The sequence below is a fragment of the Triticum aestivum genome, chromosome 5B (genome assembly GCF_018294505.1).
Source record: "Triticum aestivum cultivar Chinese Spring chromosome 5B, IWGSC CS RefSeq v2.1, whole genome shotgun sequence".
Taxonomy (NCBI): Eukaryota; Viridiplantae; Streptophyta; class Magnoliopsida; order Poales; family Poaceae; genus Triticum; species Triticum aestivum.
In genome coordinates this window covers 556,985,582-557,008,540 of record NC_057807.1, presented here as the reverse complement: position 1 = coordinate 557,008,540, position 22,959 = coordinate 556,985,582, and the positions used below count along the sequence as shown (strand labels likewise).

The window sequence follows — 22,959 nt, the reverse complement described above, 5'->3', positions numbered from 1 at the left end:
GGGCCGATCCTTCTCCGGCCCTTCCGGAAACGTACCGGCGTCGGTTCGACGGCATTTCTGCGGCCGGACCAGGCGTCCGTAGATGGCATCGCATCAACGGCGCGGCAGGAGGTTGGCGGCGCGACGCGATTAGATCGATAACGATATTACCCATTACCCGTCGACGACCGCGACGGCTTCCTTGGCGTCGCCGTCGCCTCATCCCCTCGGCCGATCACCAGCGGGCCGCGCGTGCGCGCTTTAAATTTCCCTGCGCGTACGTGTGGGGAGGGAGCGGTCGGTTTACCCTGGCACGCGCGCCACCCGCGCCCCGCCGCCCGCCCGACGTCGACGGCCGAGGCCGAGCCTCCGTCCGTCCTCGCGGAGCCGTTTTTCAGGTAAAGTGGTTAATCGACATCCGCCATGCATGGCATGCACGCAAGCGTGAAGCGTGTCGGATGTGTGCGGCCCTCCGTGCGACAGCCGTCCACTTGTCGATCGGGGGGGTCGACGGATGCACAGCCGGCCGGAACGAAAGCACACGAGCTTTTCGAAAGACGTATGAACTGATCAAAGACTTGTATGCTAGTCCCGTGCTCAAGGACTGACTCACTACTCTAGTTTTCAGCTAACAGTACTGCATCGGTACTTTCTCACTGCTGTTTTCTCCGAAAGTGTGTCTACACGTTTTCCAGAAAGCAGAATTAAACAAACCCATCTCGTCGTGAAGGAAGGGACACAGTTCCATTCGGTCAGGGTCTGAACTCTGAAGAGATGCAAAGTGGGAGCGCGTCTTCTCCTTTTCTCTCCGATTAAAACAGCTAGTAGCGCTTTTTGGTTGGGTTTGTGCGGTTCCAGCATCCTTCTTCGGGGGACCCCTCATCACCTTGTAGTCCTGCGGTGCGGTGGTTGCGAAACACGATCTCCGTCTCTCACTCGCACGATGGAGCGGCAAGAAACATGACGACCATCGAGGGCCATAAAATACGCCGAAAGCTACAGACCGACCATCATCGATCAGGAGGAGGGGAGCGGGCTCAAAACGTCACATTGTTCACGCCGCCGATCCGTGCACGCCCGCCCGATAATCCCTTCGCCTCCAAATCTTCCTCCATGCACTGACTGTCTGACTAGGTGTCCTGCAAAAGGGCTATAGCTAGCTACAAGGAAAACACGGGTCAAATTTCACGGATGGATAACCATACTGCTTCTGCTAAAACCAAATCGCGTGTTCGGCATTTTGCTCGAGCCTCCCGTGGTGCATCCACGACTACGCTTCGAACTCACCAGGCTGTTCCTTGCGGCGAAATCATATCTGGAACATACTGTAGTACGTACGCAGTACGTAGTATGAAATTATGCAAGGGAAACAAAGCTCCACAACAGAGACAACACAGCTCGCTCAATATTTCCCTGATCAGATTCAGCGTCCACCTCTCGCCTGTACACACATCGGCCCACGGACTGACGGACGGGCGGACGGCGGCGGCCGTGGGGGAAAAAATACAAACGGCAAGACCCCATTTCAACCCCAAAACGCCTAGAAGCAAAGAAAAATCTCGGTTCATCCAATTTGGACTACTGTACTTCGCAGCAACGGATCAATCGATCTGACTTTTATCTTTTACTGACAGAGCAGAGAGACGAGCAAGCTTCCGTTTTACATGGGCGCCAATATTAAACACACAAGCAGAGCACATGACAAGAAAATGTAGTCAGCACAATCACCATATCATTATCATAATATCAACAAATGCACACACACGAGCCAACAACACCGGCAGCGAACAGTGTGTGACAGCAACCGGAGCATATTTGTACGCATACCAACCCGTGTGATAAAATGAAGAACAATATATTGTACAGTAACTAGCAGCGGGCACCAGCTGAGCTACGGTCGCTCTGTAGAAGCAAGCGCCGGCAGAGCAGCTGCGAGCTGGACCCCTCTTCCTCTCCCTCTCTCTCTACCTATCTCTAATCCTCACTTCCCCGTGACACTATGAGTGGCAGCTAGGTTTTACTACAAGCGCTACTTAATTACACTGGTGTGGGCTGAAGCAAGTGTGAGCTAACTGAATATGAACAGAGATGAGCTGACTGCAGGTGCAGCGGGGAATGGAAGGGAAGATTCCGGGGATCTCCTATGCCTAAGGCGAGGCTCCCTCTGGCAACTTCCTCTTTCCATCTCCTCCTCTGCTTCTTGCCGTCCTCCGGGAAACGTGGAGGCGGCAAGCGGGCGCGGCGGGGCTCGATCGGCTCAGGCCTGGGATTCGAGCTCCTTGCCGGTGACGAAGGTGCCGTGGAAGCCGTAGGGCACGCGGGACGGCAGCTGGATGGTCGCCTCCAGTCGCATGTCGGCGGCATTGACCACCAGGAGCTCCGACGTGCCGGCGGCCTCGTCGTGCACGAAGGTCAGAATGTACCCGTCGTCCTCGCCGCGGGAGGTGGCCGGGTCCATGGGCACGAAGCAGGGCTCGCCGCCGAACCGGCCCTCGCCGTACTCGAACTTGGTGAGCTCCCCCGTGGCGAGGTCCACCTTGGCGAACCCGGACACCTTGGGCCACGGCTCGGCCACGGCCAGGTAGGCGTACCGCGTCTTGCGGCCCAGGAGGTTGGAGTTCACCATGCCGACCTCCAGGTTCACCTGCTCCGACAGCGCCAGGATGGGGCGCCGCGTGGACTCGCCGGTGCGGGTGTTGAGGCGGATCTCCGTGAGCACGCTCTCGAGGCACTCGTCCGACTCGTTGAAGATGGAATCGGCGGGGGTCATGCAGGAGCCGATCACCACCACCTCGTCGGTCTCCTCCTCCTCCCACGCGTTCCAGAGGTGGAAGCAGAAGCAGTCCGGCACGTCCACCCACACCATCTCCGACGAGTCCGCCGCGCACTTGGGCAGCACGCCGAAGCGGGACGTCTTCTCCTTGTCGAGCACCACGGGCGAGCCGCCGCGGAGCATCTCTTGCAGCTTGAACACCACCTGGTGGTCGGGCACGACCACGTAATTCTCGGTGATGGCGAAGTCGTGGATCATGGTGGGCTGGTCCAGCGGGATCTCGACGTCGGCCGACTTGGTGCCGTCGGCCTTGAAATAGAAGTACTTGAGGTAGGGCTTCTTGATGACGTCGTAGCTGAGCGCGTGAAGCTCCCCGGTGGCGGGGTCGAGTTTGGGGTGCGCGATCATGGGGCACTCGAGCTGCCCGTCGAAGTCGTAGCGGCCGACGGTCTGGAGATCGCCGTCGTCGGTGACACGGACGTGGTACGGGATGTCGTCCTCAGACATGGCGAGGAGGTGGCCGTTGAAGTAGACGAGGCCGGCGTTGGCCACGCCGGTGCCGCGCGACGGGTCGATGAGGCCGCAGGCCGCGCGGGCGTAGAACAGAGCAAGGCGCGCGATCCCGGAGTGGCCATGGAGCTCGCCGATGGCCTTGGGGAACATCGGGCGGCCCAGCGCGCGCTCCTGCTGCAGGCGCTCGGTCTCGGTGAAGCGGGAGGCGTAGGTCTCGGCGACGCCGTTGCGGATCCGCAGGGCGTGCACCATGCCGTCGCCGTCGAACAGGTGGTGCCCGGCGACGGGGTCGAAGTGCGGGTTGGCGCCGTTGCGGGCGTACACGCCGTTGATGAACGGGGGGATGCGGCCGGTCACCGGCAGCGCGTGCACGGGCGGGGTCTCACCGACCGGCGCGAAGTTGCCGGCGATCTGCACCGCGGGGTCGACCGTCCTGGAGAGGCCGTGGGGGCGCTCCAGCACGTTGGCCACGAATCCCTCCTCGAAGGCGTCGAGCGCCGTGGCGGCGGCGCGCTGGAAGAAGTTGAGCTTCTTCTCCTGCCTCTCCACGGCGGGCGCCTTGGGGACGGCAATGAGGGGCTTGGCCGGCGCGGCATCGGCGCCGCGCACGAACCGGGACGGGGCCGGCACGCGGGCGGCGCCGGAGGGCGCGCGCGGCGCGGAGCTGACGGCGCGGGCGGAGAAGCTGGACCGGCCCGCGGGGCGCGGCCGGTGCCGCTGTATGGAGGAGACCGAGGTCGAGGCTGTGAGTGTCTGCATCTGCGGCGGCGGGGGAGGATCGCGGCGAGAGTCCGGCGGGGTTTGGGCGGAATTGGCGTGGGTTTTGTTGCGGGAGAGAGCGTGCGGTGCGGGAGTGAGGTCTGGATGGACCGATGGATGGTTGATGTCTGGAGCTCGGAGGCCGAGCGTATATATAGAGTTGGAGCAGGGCGGGCGGGCGGGGAGGGGAGACGCGTTGCGTTGGTAAAAGAGACGGATCGATGGGAGTGTGGTGGACGGTTTGAACGGGGTAGCCCAAGGACTCGCACACTGGGAGGAGTGGGGAGGGCGCCCACGTGGTGCGCTGCGGGGGGCGGCAGCGCGGACGGGCTGACTGGGACGTGCCCCGAGCCTCCCGTTTGCTGCTGCTGCGTCGTCTTGTTGGCTTTTCTTCCCTTTTTTAATCCCATAACATGTGTCGACAGGTAACAGCAGGACGGACGAGTACCGACTATCGATCGAGTTTCTCTCTCGCGCGCCAATTCGGAGGCTCTTGTTTTCTCTGCCCTTGGTACTTGCACCCTTGGACTGTTCCATGTGCGCAGGCCTCCTCCTATCCTTTTGCTTGGAGGACAGCGCAGTGCCATTAGCAGATATTTTCGCTCAACTCTGGTAGAGTAGGTACCATTAGCAGCATAATTAAACAGGATCCCCGTTGATGTAGCTCGCGGGGCACCCGACCATCCGCCGTCGACGATCGCGCCCGCAGGGTACAGCGAGGCTCAGCATCTGCGACAAGGGCGCGCGGTGTGGCCTTGTGTATCGTCCGTCCGGGGACAGTTGGGCAAATCAGACCGCGGAGGCCCTAATTTGCTGCCCCTTTGGCGGCACAACGCTCGTCGACTGCGCCTGGTCGCAGTCGGCCGAAAATATCATCCAGGGCCTCGACCGGCGCATCATTTTCATTTCCCCCGGGCATGACGGAGGCTATGCCAGGGGGATCGCCCAACATCCGTATGCCCAACAGAGACACGTTTTACTTAGATCGTATAAACCGTGGCTTAATTAACCCCGGCATGGTCCGGTGGTTCCAAGTATCAAGGGACGGCGGAACGGAGAGGAGGGGACAAGCGCGGGGTGGTGGGCTCAGGTGCTGCCCTCGCGCGCCCACATGGTCCCCGGCATGGCCGAGCGGCGTCTTCTACCATCGGCCCCCCATGCCCCTACGGGCGCGTGAACACGCCACGTACACCACCCCGTGCTTGTTTCCTTCTGCTGCGTGCCCGCAGGAGGTGGTCACCCGTGGCCCGGAGCCGAGATGGACGCACGCAGCGCTGCCATTCCCACGCCGCGGCCATGCCCCCCGCCCCTCTTGACACCCCACATGCGCCCCATTTGGCACGGCCACGGCTGGGCGGCTCGCTGCCGGCCGGCCCTCTACTTCCTAGTACTGGAACTGCACGTTTCACATGACCTTATCTTGCTTTCACACTGGCATCCACTGGTGACTGAGTGAGTGAGTGAACCGGCCAACGGTGATTTGGTCGGTACAGCCCGACCGCCCGGTGCTTCTGTTTCCACTGCGATACGGTGGGCCGGGCGGGCTCAACAGTGTCTTTGACTAACGAGTACTCCCAGCAGCGAGCAGTGGCCAAGTGAGCGCAGGCGAACTATAGCTAGTACGAAAAGGATAAGATGGTTTTTATTTCATTTTCCTTACGATTCGAAGCATGCATACGTGATGGGTTCACTTTCGTGGGGCTTGCTCAGCTCTGCACAGTGTACAGCAGAGTGTATAGAGTACGCGGACTTCGCTTTGGAAGGTGGTGAAGCGTGCATGCTCTGTCGAAGAATGGTTGGTGGACGACGCGGTCGGCGTGGTGGAAAACAACGTCGTGCACAGCGGCGTGGATCACTCTCGGGCCGACGCTCCAGTGGAGTACCACCCGCGATATTTCTAAAATATAACCACATGGGAGTATATCATGTTTTACCTTCCTCCATCAAAATATATCCTCACGCGTTTTTCTTTTATAACCTTGTTGAGTCTGGTCAAGTTTATAAAAATAACCCATCAGTATTTGTATCTCTAAAACCACCTTACGAGCACCACATGACATGCCATCGAAACTTCATGGGAAAAGTATCCTGGGGCAGCTCCAACACCGACCATTAAACCTCCCGCAACCATCCGTACCGCGCGGTTCGTACGTGTTTTGCGATCCAACGTGGTCCTGCATCGGTCTGCAGGCCGGTCCGAATGCATTTTTTTCCACAAAGCGGAGACAAAGTGGGGAGGGGGGGCCTTTACGCGCATCCGAACCGCTGCTACGTCCGCGCCTGACTAATCTGGTCCACCAAAAAACCTCCCCCTCGCCAGCGTGCTTTCTCGCCTGGCGCCAGCTGCCCACATTCATGCCAATGTAGAGCGGCCATTTCGCATTGACGCCAGCCCAGAGCGGATGCGACCTCTCGGTGTCGTTGGCATTAAAGCGGCGTGCCAGCCGAGAGCGCCGTCCGCACATGTTTAATGCCGGAGAGACATTTACCATACGAGATGAGATGGATATCTACCACGCCCGTCCGTCTTTATGCCGCCATTAAGCAGGCTCGCCAGTCAAGGAACCAACTCCGGCGCCACGCATTGACGCACCCGGACGTATGGCCTAACCAGAATCCGCTATTTAAAGGCGGCCACACACGGCTAAACTCCACACCACACCACACCCACTCCACATCCTCCTTCCTTGCACCACACCTCCAGGACCGCAAGCTCTAGAGCTATGTGGGAGAGCCTGTCATCGGAGCAGAAGCACGATGTGGCCGCCCTTGCAGCCACCTGACAAACCTACCGCGCTAGGCGGATCGAACAGGGCATGTTGGCCAGCTCGCCCGATGTCTCCGACGACGACCCTACGATGGAGACGGGCTAAAACGACGACACCGCGCTGGACCCCGCGCCTGTGCATGCCGGCTTGATCATAGAGTAGGCACAGGCGCACTTCGACGCCACCATGGCGAAGGAGCAGCTTGCGTCGGCTCCTATGTTGGCGTTCCAACAGGCGTAGGTGGAAGGATCGAGAAAAGGTGTCTAGAGGGGGGTGAATAGACTCTCAACCAAGAAAAATAGCAATTTTTAAGTTCTTCAAGTTGAGGTGGAGTTTAAGCACAAGTTTAACCATTCACAATACATATCAAGCAAGCATCATAAGAGTATATGAGGAGCGGAAAGTAAAGCATGCAAATTGTAAGAATGTAAAGGGATGGGATTGGAGTGTGCAAACGCAATTGAAGACACGGAGATATTTGGCGTGGTTATGATAGGTGGTGCTATCGTACATCCACGTTAATGGAGACTTCAACCCACGAAGGGTAATGGCTGCGCGAGTCCACGAAGGGCTCCACCCACGAAGGGTCCACGAAGAAGCAACCTTGTCTATCCCACCATGGCCATTGCCCATGAAGGACTTGTCTCACTAGGGTAGATCTTCATGAAGTAGGCGATCTCCTTACCCGTACAAACTCCTTGGTTCAACTCCACAATCTTGACGGGGGCTCCCAAATGACACCTAACCAATATAGGAGACACCACTCTCCAAAAGGTAATAGATGGTGTGTTGATGATGAACTCCTTGCTCTTGTGCTTCAAATGATAGTCTCCCCAACACTCAACTCTCTCTCTCTCTCTCATATGATTGGATTTGGTGGAAAGATGATTTGAGTGGAAAGCAACTTGGGGAAGGCTAGAGATCAAGATTTATGTGGTTGGAATGGAATATCTTAACCTCAACACAGTAGTAGGTGGTTCTCTCTCAGAAAATGAATGCTGGAAGTGTAGGCACGTTCTGACGGCTTTCTCCATGAATGAAGAGAGGGTGGAGGGGTATATATAGCCTCCACACAAAATCTAACCATTACACACAATTTACCAAACACGATGAGACCGAATCAGAAAACTCGGTCAGACCGATTTAGTTCATAATGTGACCGTTAGGCATTTCGATGGGACCGATATGATCAACTCGGTAGGACCGATGTGCTAGGGTTATGGTAAAACCTCATCTCGGTTTGACCGATTACACAAACTCAGTGGGACCGATTTTGGTAATAAGCGAAATAGAGAGTTGGTCAGGCAAACTCGGTGGGACCGATTGCATATCTCGGTGAGACCGAAATTATTGCAATAGGCAACAGAGAGTTTGCAAGCCCATCTCGGTGAGACCAAGATCCCATCGGTGAGACCGAATCGATTAGTGTTTCTGGCAGTGCCTATGTCAAATGAACTCGGTGGCGCCAGATAGATCAAATCGGTGAGGCCGAGTTTGACTTATGGTTTGGGACATATGTGGATATGACAAAGTGGTTAAGGGCTTTGGAGTATATCACTAAGCACTTTGAGCAAGCAAGCCATTAAGCAACACCTCATCCCCTTTTAATAGTATTGGCTTTCCTATGGACTCAATGTGATCTTGGATCACTAAAATAGAAAATGTAGATTCCTGAGCATTGAGCTTGAGCCAATCCTTTGTCCTTAGCATCTTGAAGGGGTTCCACACCCTCTTGTCCATGCCACTTCACTGTTGGACTTACCTGAAATATACTAGATAAAAGTATTAGTCCAACAAGGGATATGTTGACATTAATTACCAAAATCACACAGGGAGCACTTGTGATTTCAATCTCCCCCTTTTTGTTAATTGATGACAACATACATCAAAGCTTTAGATAAAGATATAGAGAAAGGCAGGTAAAGCTTTAGAAGGACATGTACATGCATAGGCTCCCCCTACATGTATGCAATCATGTAAATATGGAACATAAGAGCATGTGAGTGCATGACAGAGCAAGCAATGAGTTACATGTATCTTGGCTATATGCATCGGAGCAAATGGTGTGAATATAGGAAGTGTACCTTCATGCTCATGAGTCCTTCTTGCAAACAATATGTACATCAGCAAGAGATCCTCATGCACATGACTGTGATGCATATACTTACCTTGTGGTCTTGAGCTAGCTTTGGAAGAGATGAACCTGAGTAAACAAGGTTAGACAACATAGAAACATCTACTAAACAAAGCAAGAGCAGCAAACCACAAGAGTACCAAGATTGGGATGACATGTAGAGAGTCAGTACTAGGTACCCTATTTGAGTGTAGACATGTCCCCAAAGGTAAAGATATGCAATGAATTCGAAGATTTCCTTCCCTTAGATGTCTTGCTCCCCCTGAATACTGGGAGAAGATAAGGAATAGAAAATCAGAGCAAAGCAAATACACAAACAACATGAACATGTCTTTCCCCTCTAAATACATGTGACTTCTCTCCTATTTGAATACCAAGCATCTGGGGTATCTCTTTGATGTGATTATTTATCTCTCATTCCCCCTTTTGATATGATTAAGCTTTGATGTGAGCTCTCTCTCCCTCTTTGACATCAATTGCCAAGAAGGGTTCTTCTGGAGTGTGAGTCAAAATAGGTTTGGTCCTTGAGTAACATAGAAAAGTAGCAGGGAAAAATAAGGTGCTAGTAGAGGATAAGAATCATCGAGTGGAGCTGGAACAAAATGTGCAGGATGCAAATGACAAAGTGTCTCCTCAGCATTTGAAATCGGTAACACCGTGTTGTTGTCTTCGGTGGCTCCGAGGTGATTTGGTTTGACCGAAAGAGTCAAACCGGTGTGTCTGAGTTCATTACAAAGAAAAAAAAGCACTTGTCACCTCAGCTCACTAAACAAATAAGATCTCACAAGGATTTGCAGTGAATTAACTAAATGATTTGCAATGAATAGGATGCAGGGAAAGCAGAACATAAATTAAAAAGAAAAGAGATCTAGATGAATTAAGAAGGGAAACAAATATGCAAGAGACAAATGCAAGAACACTATAGAACTTCATCTAGAATTGGTCGGCGACAAGGTCACCTATGTTAGAGTATATTGACTTAGGAGTCAAGTGAAGACACTTGATCATAGGTCATGCTCATTGTTTAAGCTCAAAATGGGGTTGCCATTTTTCATTTAAGCATTTTGATGTATTCACATCTTGTTGAGCTGCGTTGACCCATGACTTGGGGTAAAGCTTCTCTAAGATGGAATAACATACCTTGGGTGGTGGTGTTGATCTTGATCATGTAGTTGAACTTGTGTGGGATGCTCAAGGTTGATGTAGTTCATTGGGAGCACCACTTGTAATTGGAGTTCATCTACCTACATGAGTTAGTTTTGCAAGGAGGAGCACTTGTGTATCCAAAGTGTCAATCATGAAATATGATACCAAAAGAAATTTGATATATATAAATTGTCAAAGGATATGTTTGAGGGGTTTCATGCTTCCTTGTCTTGAACCACCGTATTGTAAAGACTTGGTGATGTAGAGATTGCTCAAGATGTGAGTGAGTTGCAATCTCATAGATTCAGATTCATCCAAGTACCTACAAGGGTTAGATAACATGCAAGGGTGCAAATATATCCAAGACATATGATTATCATCATAAGAGAAATATCAAGGATTAGTCAAAGGCTCATGCCTTGCATGTATCCAAATGGAGTTCCTACTCCAAGTTTGAAGCATCAATGATGTTCAATTCACCTCTCAACCGGCAAAATACTTTCTCATCAAGCGGTTTGGTGAATGTATCCGCCAATTGCTTATCATGATCTCGAATGAAGTGATGACGAACCTCAATATGCTTAGTTCAAGAATGTTGCACGGGATTGTGAGCAATCTTAATAGCACTTTCATTGTCACAAAGCAATGGAACATGTTTCACATATATCCCATAATCTTTAAGAGTTTGGGTCATCCAAAGTAATTGAGCACAACATGAACCGGCGGTAATGTATTCCGCTTCGGCGTAGATAAGGATACCGAGTTTTGTTTCTTGGAGGACCAAGATGTTGGGGAACGTAGCAATAATTCAAAATTTTCCTACGTATCATCAAGATCAATCTAGGAGATTCTAGCAACAAGAGAGAGAGGGAGTGCATCTTCATACCTTTGAAGATCGCTAAGCGGAAGCGTTATAAGAACGTGGATGATGGAGTCGTACTTGCGGCGATTCAAATCGCGGAAGATCCGATCTAGCGCCGAACGTATGGTGCCTCCATGTTCAACACACGTACATCCCGGGGACGTCTCCTCCTTCTTGATCCAGCAAGGGGAGAGGAGAAGTTGAGGGAGAGCTCCGGCAGCACGACGGCGTGGTGGTGGAGCTTGTGGTATTTCTACAGGGCTTCGCCAAGCTCTACGGATGAGGAGGAGGTGTTGGGGAGGGAGGGGCTGCGCCAAAGGAAGGGGTGCGGCAACCCTCTTACCCCCCACTATTTATAGGGGAAGGGGAGAGAGGCCCGACCCCCTTAGATCCCATCTAGGGGGGGCGCGGCCATGGGGGGGGGAGCTTGCCCCGCAAGTTTGGTGGGAGGCGCCCCCACCCCCTAGGGTTTCAACCCTAGGCGCCTTGGGCCCTTGGGGGGGGGGGGTGCACCAGCCCACCAGGGGCTGGTTCCCACCCTTTTTCAGCCCACTAAGTCCCCCGGTGCAGGTGGCCTGATACGTCTCCGTCGTATCTATAATTTTTGATTGTTCCATGCCAATATTCTTCAACTTTCATATACTTTTGGAAACTTTTTATACTATTTTTGGGACTAACATATTGATCCAAGTGCCCAGTGCCAGTTCCTGTCTGTTGCATGTTTTATGATTCGCAGAAACCCCATATCAAACAGAGTCCAAACGGGATAAAAACGGATGGAGAATTATTTGTGATTTTTGGGAGGAAGAATCAACGCGAGGCGATGCCCGAGGTGGCCACGAGACAGGGGCCCACGACCACTCCAGGTGGGCACGCCCCCCACCCTCGTGGGGCCCTTGTAAGGCGGTTGATGCCCTTCTTTGGCCGCAAGAAAGCTAATTTTTGGAAAACGATCTGGGCGAAGGTTTCAATCCAATCGGAGTTATGGATCTCCAGATATAAAGGAAATGGTGCCAGGGCAGAATCCCAGAACGCAGAAACAAAGAGAGACAGAGAGATAGATCCAATCTCGGAGGGGCTCTCGCCCCTCCCAAGCCATGGGAGCCAAGGACCAGAGGGGAAACCCTTCTCCCATCTAGGGAGGACATCAAGGAAGAAGAAGAAGAAGGGGGGGCTCCCTCCCCCTTGCTTCCAGTGGCGCCGGAGCGCTGCCGGGGGCCATCGTCATCATCGCGATCTACACCAACACCTCCGCCATCTTCACCAACATCTCCATCACCTTCCCCCATCTATATTCAGCGGTCCACTCTCCCTCAACCTGTTGTACCCTCTACTTGAACATGGTGCTTTATGCTTCATATTATTATCCAATGATGTGTTGCCATCCTATGATGTCTGAGTAGATTTTCGTTGTCCTATCGGTGATTGATGAATTGCTATGATTGGTTTAATTTGCTTGTGGTTATGTTGCTGTCCTTTGGTGCCCATCATATGAGCGCATGCATGGATCACACCATAGGGTTAGTTGTTTGTTGATAGGACAATGTATTGGAGGGCAAGAGTGACAGAAGCTTCAACCTAGCATAGAAATTGCTGCATACGGGATTGAAGGGGGACCAATATATCTTAATGCTATGGTTGGGTTTTACCTTAATGAACGTTAGTAGTTGCGGATTCTTGCTAATAGTTCCAATCCTAAGTGAATAGAATTCCAAGTCAGGGATGACATGCTAGCAGTGGCCTTTCCCACATAAAACTTGCTATCGGTCTAGTAAAGTAGTCAATTGCTTAGGGACAATTTCACAACTCCTACTACCACTTTTCCACACTCGCTATATTTACTTTATTGCATATTTATCTAAACAGCCCCTACTTTTTATTTACGTGCTCTTTATTATCTTGCAAACCTATCCTATCACACCTATAAAGTACTTCTAGTTTCATACTTGTTCTAGGTAAAGCGAACACTAAGCGTGCGTAGAGTCGTATCAGTGGCAGATAGGGCTTGAGAGAATATTTGTTCTACCTTTAGCTCCTCGTTGGGTTCGACACTCTTACTTATCGAAAGAGGCTACAACTATCCCGTATACTTGCGGGTTATCATGGCCCCACCCGGTGGACCCCCGGACACCTTTCGGTGGTCCCGGTACAATACCGATAACCCCCGAAACTATTCCGGTGACTGAAACTGAACTTCCCATATATAAATCTTTACCTCCGGACCATTCCGGAACTCCTCATGACGGCCGTGATATCATCCGTGACTCCGAACAACCTTGGGTAACCACATACTATTTCCCATAACAACTCTAGCGTCACCGAACCTTAAGTGTTTAGACCCTACGGGTTCGGGAACCATGCAGACATCACCGAGACATCTCTCCGGCCAATAACCAACAGCGGGATATGGATACCCATGTTGGCTCCCACATGTTCCATGATGATCTCATCGGATGAACCACGATGTCGGGGATTCAATCAATCCCGTATACAATTCCCTTTGTCAACCGGTATGTTACTTGCCCGAGATTCGATCGTCGGTATCCCAATACCTCATTCAATCTTGTTACCGACAAGTCTCTTTACTCATTCCATAACGCATGATCCTGTGACTAACAACCTAGTCACATTGAGCTCATTATGATGATGCATTACCGAGTGGGCCCAGAGATACCTCTCCGTCATACGGAGTGACAAATCCCAGTCTCGATTCGTGCCAACCCAACAGACACTTTTGGAGATACCTATAGTGCACCTTTATAGCCACCCAATTATGTTGTGACGTTTGGTACACCCAAAGCATTCCTACGGTATCCGGGAGTTGCACAATCTCATGGTCTAAGGAAATGATACTTGACATTAGAAAAGCTCTTAGCAAACAAACTACATGATCTTGTGCTATGCTTAGGATTGTGTCTTGTCCATCACATCATTCTCCTAATGATGTGATCCCATTATCAACGACATCCAATGTCCATGGTCAGGAAACCACAACCATCTATTGATCAGCGAGCTAGTCAACTAGAGGCTTACTACGGACATATTACGGCCTATGTATTCACACATGTATTATGGTTTCCGGTCAATACAATTATAGCATGAACAACAGACAATTATCATGAACAAGGAAATATAATAATAACCATTTTATTATTGCCTCTAGGGCATATTTCCAACAGTCTCCCACTTGCACTAGAGTCAATAATCTAGTTACATTGTGATGAATCAAACACCATAGATTTCTGGTGTTGATCATGTTTTGCTCGTGAAAGAGGTTTAGTCAACGGATGTGCAACATTCAAATCCATATGCACTTTACAAATATCTATATCTCCATCTTGAACGTTTTCACGAATGGAGTTGAAGCGATGCTTGATATGCCTGGTCTTCTTGTGAAACCTGGGCTCCTTGGCAAGGGCAATAGCTCCACTGTTGTCACAGAAGAGAGTCATCGGGCCCGACACATTGGGAATAACTCCTAGGTCGGTAATGAACTCCTTCATCCAGATTGCTTCATGTGCTGCCTCCGAGGCTGCCATGTACTCCGCTTCACATGTAGATCCCACCATGACGCTTTGCTTGCAACTGCACCAGCTGACTGCCCCACCATTCAAAATGTACACGTATCCGGTTTGTGACTTGGAGTCATCCAGATCTGTGTCGAAGCTAGCATCAACGTAACCCTTTATGACGAGTTCTTCGCCACCTCCATAAACGAGAAACATATCCTTAGTCCTTTTCAGGTACTTCAGGATATTCTTGACCGCTGTCCAGTGTTCCATGCCGAGATTACTTTTGTACCTCCCTACCAAACTTACGACAAGGTTCACATCAGGTCTGGTACACAGCATGGCATACATAATAGACCCTATGGCTGAGGCATAGGGGATGACACTCATCTTTTCTCTATCTTCTGCCGAGGTCGGGCATTGAGCCGTGCTCAATTTCACACCTTGCAATACAGGCAAGAACCCTTTCTTGGACTGATCCATATTGAACTTCTTCAATATCTTATCAAGGTATGTGCTTTGTGAAAGACCAATGAGGCGCCTTGATCTATCTCTATAGATCTTGATGCCTAATATGTAAGCAGCTTCTCCAAGGTCCTTCATTGAAAAACACTTATTCAAGTAGGCCTTTATGCTTTCCAAAAGTTCTATATCATTTCCCATCAATAGTATGTCAACCACATATAGTATGAGAAATGCTACAGAGCTCTCACTCACTTTCTTGTAAGCATAGGCTTCTCCATAAGTCTGCATAAACTCAAACGCTTTGATCATTTCATTAAAGCAAATGTTCCAACTCCGAGATGCTTGCACCAGCCCATAGATGGAGCACTGGAGCTTGCACACCTTTTCAGCATTCTTAGGATCGACAAAACCTTCTGGCTGCATCATATACAATTCTTCCTTAAGGAAACCGTTAAGGAATGCCATTTTGACGTCCATTTGCCATATCCCATAATCATAGAATGCGGCAACTGCTAAAATGATTCGGACGGACTTCAGCTTCGCTATGGGTGAGAAAGTCTCATCGTACTCAACCCCTTGAACTTGTCGATAGCCCTTAGCGATAAGCCGAGCCTTATAGACGGTCACATTACCATCCGCGTCAGTCTTCTTCTTAAAGATCCATTTATTTTCTATGGCTTGCCGATCAACAGGCAAGTCTGTCAATGTCCATACTTTATTTTCATACATGGATCCTATCTCAGATTTCATGGCTTCAAGCCATTTGTTGGAATCCGGGCCCGCCATCACTTCTTCATAGTTCGAAGGTTCACCGTTGTCTAACAACATGATTTCCAGGACAGGGTTGCCATACCATTCTGGTGTGACACGTGTCCTTGTGGACCTACGAAGTTTAGTAGTAACTTAATCTGAAGTTTCATGATCATCATCATTAACTTCCTCTCTAGTCGGTGCAGGCACCATAGAAACATCTTCCTGAGCTGCGCTACTTTCCAGTTCAAGGGGCAGTACTTCATCAAGTTCTACTTTACTCCCACTTACTTCTTTCGAGAGAAACTCTTTCTCTAGAAAGGATCCATTCTTGGCAACAAAGATCTTGCCTTCGGATCTGAGGTAGAAGGTGTATCCAATGGTTTCCTTAGGGTATCCTATTAAGACGCATATTTCCGACTTGGGTTCGAGCTTTTCAGGTTGAAGTTTCTTGACATAAGCATCACATCCGCAAACTTTTAGAAACGACAAGTTAGGTTTCTTCCCAAACCATAATTCATACGGTGTCGTCTCAACGGGTTTAGACGATGCCCTATTTAAAGTGAATGCGGTTGTCTCTAAAGCATAACCCCAAAATGATAGCGGTAAATTGGTAAGAGACATCATAGACCGCACCATATCTAATAGAATGCGATTACGACATTCGGACACACCATTACGCTGAGGTGCTCCAAGCGGCATGAGTTGTGAAACAATTCCACATTTCCTTAAGTGCGTACCAAACTCGTGACTCAAATATTCTCCTCCATGATCTGATCGTAAGAACTTTATTTTCCTGTCACGTTGATTCTCTACCTCACTCTAAAATTCCTTGAACTTTTGAAAGGTCTCAGGCTTGTGTTTCATTAAGTAAATATACAAATATCTACTTAAGTCATCAGTGAGGGTGAGAACATAACGATAGCCACCGCGAGCCTCAACGCTCATTGGTTCACACACATCAGTATGTATTATTTCCAACAAGTTGGTCGCTTGCTCTATTGTTCCGGAGAACGGAGTCTTGGTCATTTTGCCCATGAGGCATGGTTCGCACTTGTCAAATGATTCATAATCAAGAGACTCCAAAAGTCCATCTGCATAGAGTTTTCATGCGTTTGACACCAATGTGACCAAGGCGGCAGTGCCACAAGTATGTGGGACTATCATTATCAACCTTACATCTTTTGGTATTCACACTATGAATATGTGTAACATCACGTTCGAGATTCAATAAAAATAAACCATTGACCAGCGGGGCATGACCATAAAACATATCTCTCATATAAATAGAATAACCATTATTCTCGGATTTAAATGAGTAGCCATCTCACATTAAGCGAGATCTAGATACAATGTTCATGCTCAAAGCTGGTACTAAATAACAATTATTGAGGTTTAAACTAATCCCATAGGTAGATGTAGAGGTAGCGTGCCGACGATGATCACATCGACCTTGGAACCATTTCCGACGTGCATCGTCACCTCGTCCTTCGCGAGTCTCCGCTTATTCTGCATCTCCTGTTTTGAGTTACAAATATGAGCAACCGCACCGGTATCAAATACCCAGGAGCTACTACGAGCGCTGGTAAGGTACACATCAATAACATGTATATCACGTATACCTTGGGTGTTGCCGGCCTTCTTATCCGCTAAGTAGTTGGGGCTGTTCCGCTTCCAGTGATCATTTCCCTTGCAATAAAAGCACTGAGTCTCGGGCTTGGGGTCCATTGTTTGGCTTCTTCCCGGCAACTGATTTACCGGGCGCGGCAACTCCCTTGCCGTCCTTCTTGAAGTTCTTTTTACCCTTGCCTTTCTTGAAACTAGTGGTCTTATTCACCATCAACACTTGATGTTCCTTTTTGATTTCCACCTCCGCTGATTTCAGCATTGAATATAACTCAGGAATGGACTTCTCCATCCCTTGCATATTGTAGTTCATCACAAAGCTCTTGTAGCTAGGTGGGAGCGACTGGAGGATCCTGTCAATGACCGAGTCATCTGGAAGATTAACTCCCAGCAGAGACAACCGGTTGTGCAACCCAGACATAGTGAGTATATGCTCGCCGACAAAACTATTTTCCTCCATCTTACAACTATAGAACTTGTCGGAGACTTCATATCTCTCGACCCGGGCATGAGATTGGAAAACCATTTTCAGCTCTTGGAACATCTCATATGCTTCGTGCTGCTCAAAACGCTTTTGGAGCCCCGGTTCTAAGTTGTAAAGCATGCCGCACTGAACCAGGGAGTAATCATCACTGCGCGACTGCCAGTCATTCATAACGTCTTGAGTTCCTGGGAAAATGGGTGCGTCACTAGGGGTGCTTCAATGACATATGCTTTCTTGGCAGCTATGAGGATGACCCTCAAGTTTCGGACCTAGTCCGTATAGTTGCTACCATCGTCTTTCAGCTTGGTTTTCTCTAGGAACGCATTGAAGTTGAGGGCAACATTAGCGTGGGCCATTTGATCTACAAGACATATTGTAAAGATATTTTAGACTATGTTCATGATAATTAAGTTCATCTAATCAAATTATTTAATGAACTCCCACTCAGATAGACATCCCTCTAGTCATCTAAGTGATACATGATCCGAATCAACTAGGCCGTGTCCGATCATCACGTGAGACGGACTAGTCATCATCGGTGAACATCTCCATGTTGATCGTATCTGCTATACGACTCATGTTTGACCTTTCGGTCTCTTGTGTTCCAAGGCCATGTCTGTACATGCTAGGCTCATCAAGTCAACCTAAGTGTTTTGCATGTGTAAATCTGGCTTACACCCGTTGTATGCGAACGTTAGAATCTATCACACCCGATCATCACGTGGTGCTTCGAAACAATGAACTTTCGCAATGGTTCACAGTTAGGGGGAACAATTTCTTGAAATTTTAGTGAGGGATCATCTTATTTTTGCTACCATCGTTCTAATCAAATAAGATGTAAACATGACAAACATCACATGCAAATCATAAAGTGACATGATATGGCCAATATCATCTTGCGCCTTTGATCTCGATCTTTGAGGCACGGCATGATCACCTTCGTCACCGGCATGACACCATGATCTCCATCATCGTGTCTTCATGAAGTTGTCTCGCCAACTATTACTTCTACTACTATGGCTAGTGGTTAGCAATAAAGTAAAGTAATTACATGGCGTTTACATTGACACGCAGGTCATACAATAAATTAAGACAACTCCTATGGCTCCTACCGATTGTCATACTCATCGACATGCAAGTCGTGATTCCTATTACAAGAACATGATCAATCTCATACATCACATATGTCATTCATAACATCCTTTTGGCCATATCACATCACATAGCATACCCTGCAAAAACAAGTTAGATGTCTTCTAATTGTTGTTGCATGTTTTACGTGGCTGCTATGGGTTTCTAGCAAGAACGTTTCTTACTACGCAAAAGCCACAACGGTGATATGCCAATTGATATTTACCCTCCATAAGGACCCTTTTCATCGAATCCGATCAGACTAAGGTGGGAGAGACAGACACCCGCTAGCCACCTTATGCAATAAGTGCATGTCAGTCGGTGGAACCTGTCTCACGTAAGCGTACGTGTAAGGTCGGTCCGGGCCGCTTCATCCCACAATGCCGCCGAATCAAGATAAGACTAGTAACGGTAAGCAAATTAAACAAATCATCGCCCACAACTACTTTGAGTTCTACTCATGCATAGAATCTATGCATAGACCTAGCTCATGATGCCACTGTTGGGGAATGTAGCAATAATTCAAAATTTTCCTACGTATCACCAAGATCAATTTAGGAGATTCTAGCAACAAGAGAGAGAGGGAGTGCATCTTCATACCTTTGAAGATCGCTAAGCAGAAGCGTTACAAGAACGCGAATGATGGAGTCATACTCGCGGCGATTCAAATCGCGGAAGATCCGATCTAGCACCGAACGGATGGTGCCTCCGCGTTCAACACATGTACAGCCCTATGACGTCTCCTCCTTCTTGATCAATCAAGGGGAGAGGAGAAGTTGAGGGAGAGCTTTGGCAGCACGACGGCGTGGCGGTGGAGCTTGTGGTATTTCTGCAGGGCTTCGCCAAGCTCTACGGAGGAGGAGAAGGTGTTGGGGAGGGAGGGGTTGTGCCAGGGGAAGGGGTGCGGCAGTCCTCCCCCCACTATTTATAGGGGAAGGGGAGAGGGGTCCGGCCCCCTTAGATCCCATCTAGGGGGGGGCAAGGGGGGGAGCTTGCCCCCCCAAGTTTCGTGGGAGGCGCCCCCACCCCCTAGGGTTTTCAACCCTAGGCGCCTTGGGCCCTTGGGGGGGGGGGGCGCACCAGCCCACCGGGGGCTGGTTCCCACCCTTTGTTCAGCCCACTAAGTCCCCCGGGGCAGGTGGCCCTACCCGGTGGACCCCTGGACACCTTTCGGTGGTCCTGGTACAATACCGATAACCCCCAAAACTATTTCGGTGACTAAAACTGAACTTCCCGTATATAAATCTTTACCTCCAGACCATTCCGTAACTCCTCATAACGGCTGTGATCTCATCCGGGACTCCGAACATCCTTCGGTAACCACATACTATTTCCCATAACAACTCTAGCGTCACCAAACCTTAAGTGTTTAGACCCTACGGGTTCGGGAACCATGCAGACATGACCGAGACATCTCTCCGGCCAATAACCAACAGCGGGATATGGATACCCATGTTGTCTCCCACATGTTCCATGATGATCTCATCGGATGAACCACGATGTCGGGGATTCAATCAATCCCGTATACAATTCCCTTTGTCAACCGGTATGTTACTTGCCCGAGATTCGATCGTCGGTATCCCAATACCTCATTCAATCTCATTACTGGCAAGTCTCTTTACTCGTTCCGTAACACATGATCCTGTGACTAACAACCTAGTCACATTGAGCTCATTATGCTGATGCATTACCGAGTGGGCCCAGAGATACCTCTCCGTCATACGGAGTGACAAATCACAGTCTCGATTCGTGCCAACCCACAGACACTTTTGGAGATACCTGTAGTGCACCTTTATAGCCACCCAGTTATGTTGTGACGTTTGGTACACCCAAAGCATTCCTACGGTATCCGGGAGTTGCACAATCTCATGGTCTAAGGAAATGATACTTGACATTAGAAAAGCTCTTAGCAAACGAACTACACGATCTTGTGCTATGCTTAGGATTGGGTCTTGTCCATCACATCATTCTCCTAATGATGTGATCCCGTTATCAACGACATCCAATGTCCATGGTCAGGAAACCACAACCATCTATTGATCAACGAGCTAGTCAACTAAGACTTACTAGGGACATATTACTGTCTATGTATTCACACATGTATTACGGTTTCCAGTCAACACAATTACAGCATGAACAACAGACAATTATCATGAACAAGGAAATATAATAATAACCATTTTATTATTGCCTATAGTACATATTTCCAACACAAGACACAAGAGATCTGCCAAGAAATTGACAAGTACCCGAAGTGGACTTTCTACCAACCTTGTCTCCGGCATAGTCCGAATCGGAGTAGCCAACAAGATCAAAAGAAGACCTCTTTGGATACCAAGTGCCAAAATTTGGTGTATGCATTAAGTATCTCACTATCCTTTTCACAGCCTTAAGATGACATTCTTTAGGGGCCGCTTGATATCGTGCGCACATGCACACACTTAGCATAATACCGGGACGAGAGGCACATAGATATAGCAATGAACCAATCATAGAGCAGTAAACTTTTTGATCAACGGGTTCACCATCTTTAGTCAAGTCAAGATGTCCACTAGTAGGCATGGGTGTATTCATACCTTTGCATTCTTGCATATTGAACTTATTGAATAAGTCCTTGGTGTACTTTGTTTGAGAGACAAAGGTACCTTCCATAGTTTGCTTGATTTGCAAACCAAGAAAGAATTTGAGTTCACTCATCATGGACATCTCAAACTTCTTCGACATTAGCTTTCCAAACTTCTCACTAAAATGAGGGTTAGTTGAACCAAATATAATATCGTCAACATAAATTTGGCGCACAAATAATTCTCCATTAACCCTTTTAGTGAAGAGAGTAGAATCAATTTTTTTGATCTCAAAGCCTTTTTCAATAAGGAACTTGGTCAAGCATTTATACCACGCTCTAGGAGCTTGTTTGAGACCATAAAGGGCTTTGTGAAGTTTGTACACATGATCGGGTTTCTTAGGATTAATAAAGTCGGGAGGTTGTTTAACATGAACTTCCTCCTCAATTTCACCATTTAGAAAAGCACTTTTAATGTCCATTTGGTACAAGGTGATATCATGGTGATTAGCATAGGCAAGTAATATGCGAATGGACTCAAGTCTAGCAACGGGGGCATATGTCTCACCATAGTCCATACCTTCGACTTGAGTGTAGCCTTGGGCGACGAGACGTGCTTTGTTGCGAACTACTTGTCTATCTTCATCTTGCTTGTTGTGACACACCCATTTGGTACCGATGATGTTGTGGTTGTTGTCAGGCTTCTCGACCAATGTCCACACTTGGTTTCTCTCAAAGTTGTGTAGCTCTTCATGCATGGCATTTATCCAATCCGGATCTTCCAATGCTTCTTCAACCTTCGTGGGTTCAATGCTAGAGATGAATGAATAATGTTCACAAAAAATAGCCAAACGAGTTTTAGAGCGAGTGATTCTCCCGGTTTGGATATCATTGTAGATTTGCTTGACGGGATGGTCTCTGGCGACTCTTGCTCGAACTCGTGAGAGCTTTTGTTTTGGTCAGGGTGGAACATCTTCTTCATCATCTTGTTCTTCTTCTTGGCCTTCTTCATTGTTGACGTTGTCGTTCTCTTGTCGTGGTGGAGAAGAAGGTTGATGAGGTTCATCTTGGTGTACTTCCTCATTTTCTTCATCTTGGTGTGTCCCACTTGTGGATGCTTCCATATCAACTCTTGGTTCACCTTGTCGTGAGGTAGAAGCTTCCACTTGGACAGACGAGGTACTCTCCTTCACCTCCATTGGACGGATCTTGCCAATAGACAAATCCTGGATTGCTTCCGAAGGGTCTTTGTCTCCTACATCAATTGGCAATTGCTCTACTTGCGAGCCGTTAGATTCATCAAACTTCACATCTACCATCTCTTCAACCTTTCGGGTGAAGTTGTTGTAGACACGGTAAGTGTGAGAGTTTGAGCCATAACCAAGTAGGAAACCTTCATGAGATTTGGGAGCAAATTTAGAGCGACGATGCTTATCAAGAATGTGGCACTTTGAGCCGAATACCCGAAAGTATCCAACTTGGGGTTTGTTACCGGTG

At 49.1% G+C, this 22,959-nt stretch overlaps 1 protein-coding gene across 1 annotated transcript; it reads right to left on the bottom strand.

Moving 5' to 3' along the window:
* Positions 1-1,798: 1,798 nt before the first annotated feature.
* Positions 1,799-4,133, bottom strand: LOC123113194 (9-cis-epoxycarotenoid dioxygenase NCED3, chloroplastic). The gene has a single exon (XM_044534365.1). The coding sequence runs from the start codon at positions 4,022-4,024 to the stop codon at positions 2,237-2,239; it is 1,788 nt and encodes a 595-aa protein (XP_044390300.1). The 5' UTR covers positions 4,025-4,133; the 3' UTR covers positions 1,799-2,236.
* Between the last annotated feature and the right edge of the window lie 18,826 nt (positions 4,134-22,959).

Excerpts from the sequence above, each read along its gene's own strand:
- LOC123113194 (XM_044534365.1), bottom strand. The coding sequence starts at position 4,024 with ATGCAGACACTCACAGCCTCGACCTCGGTCTCCTCCATACAGCGGCAC.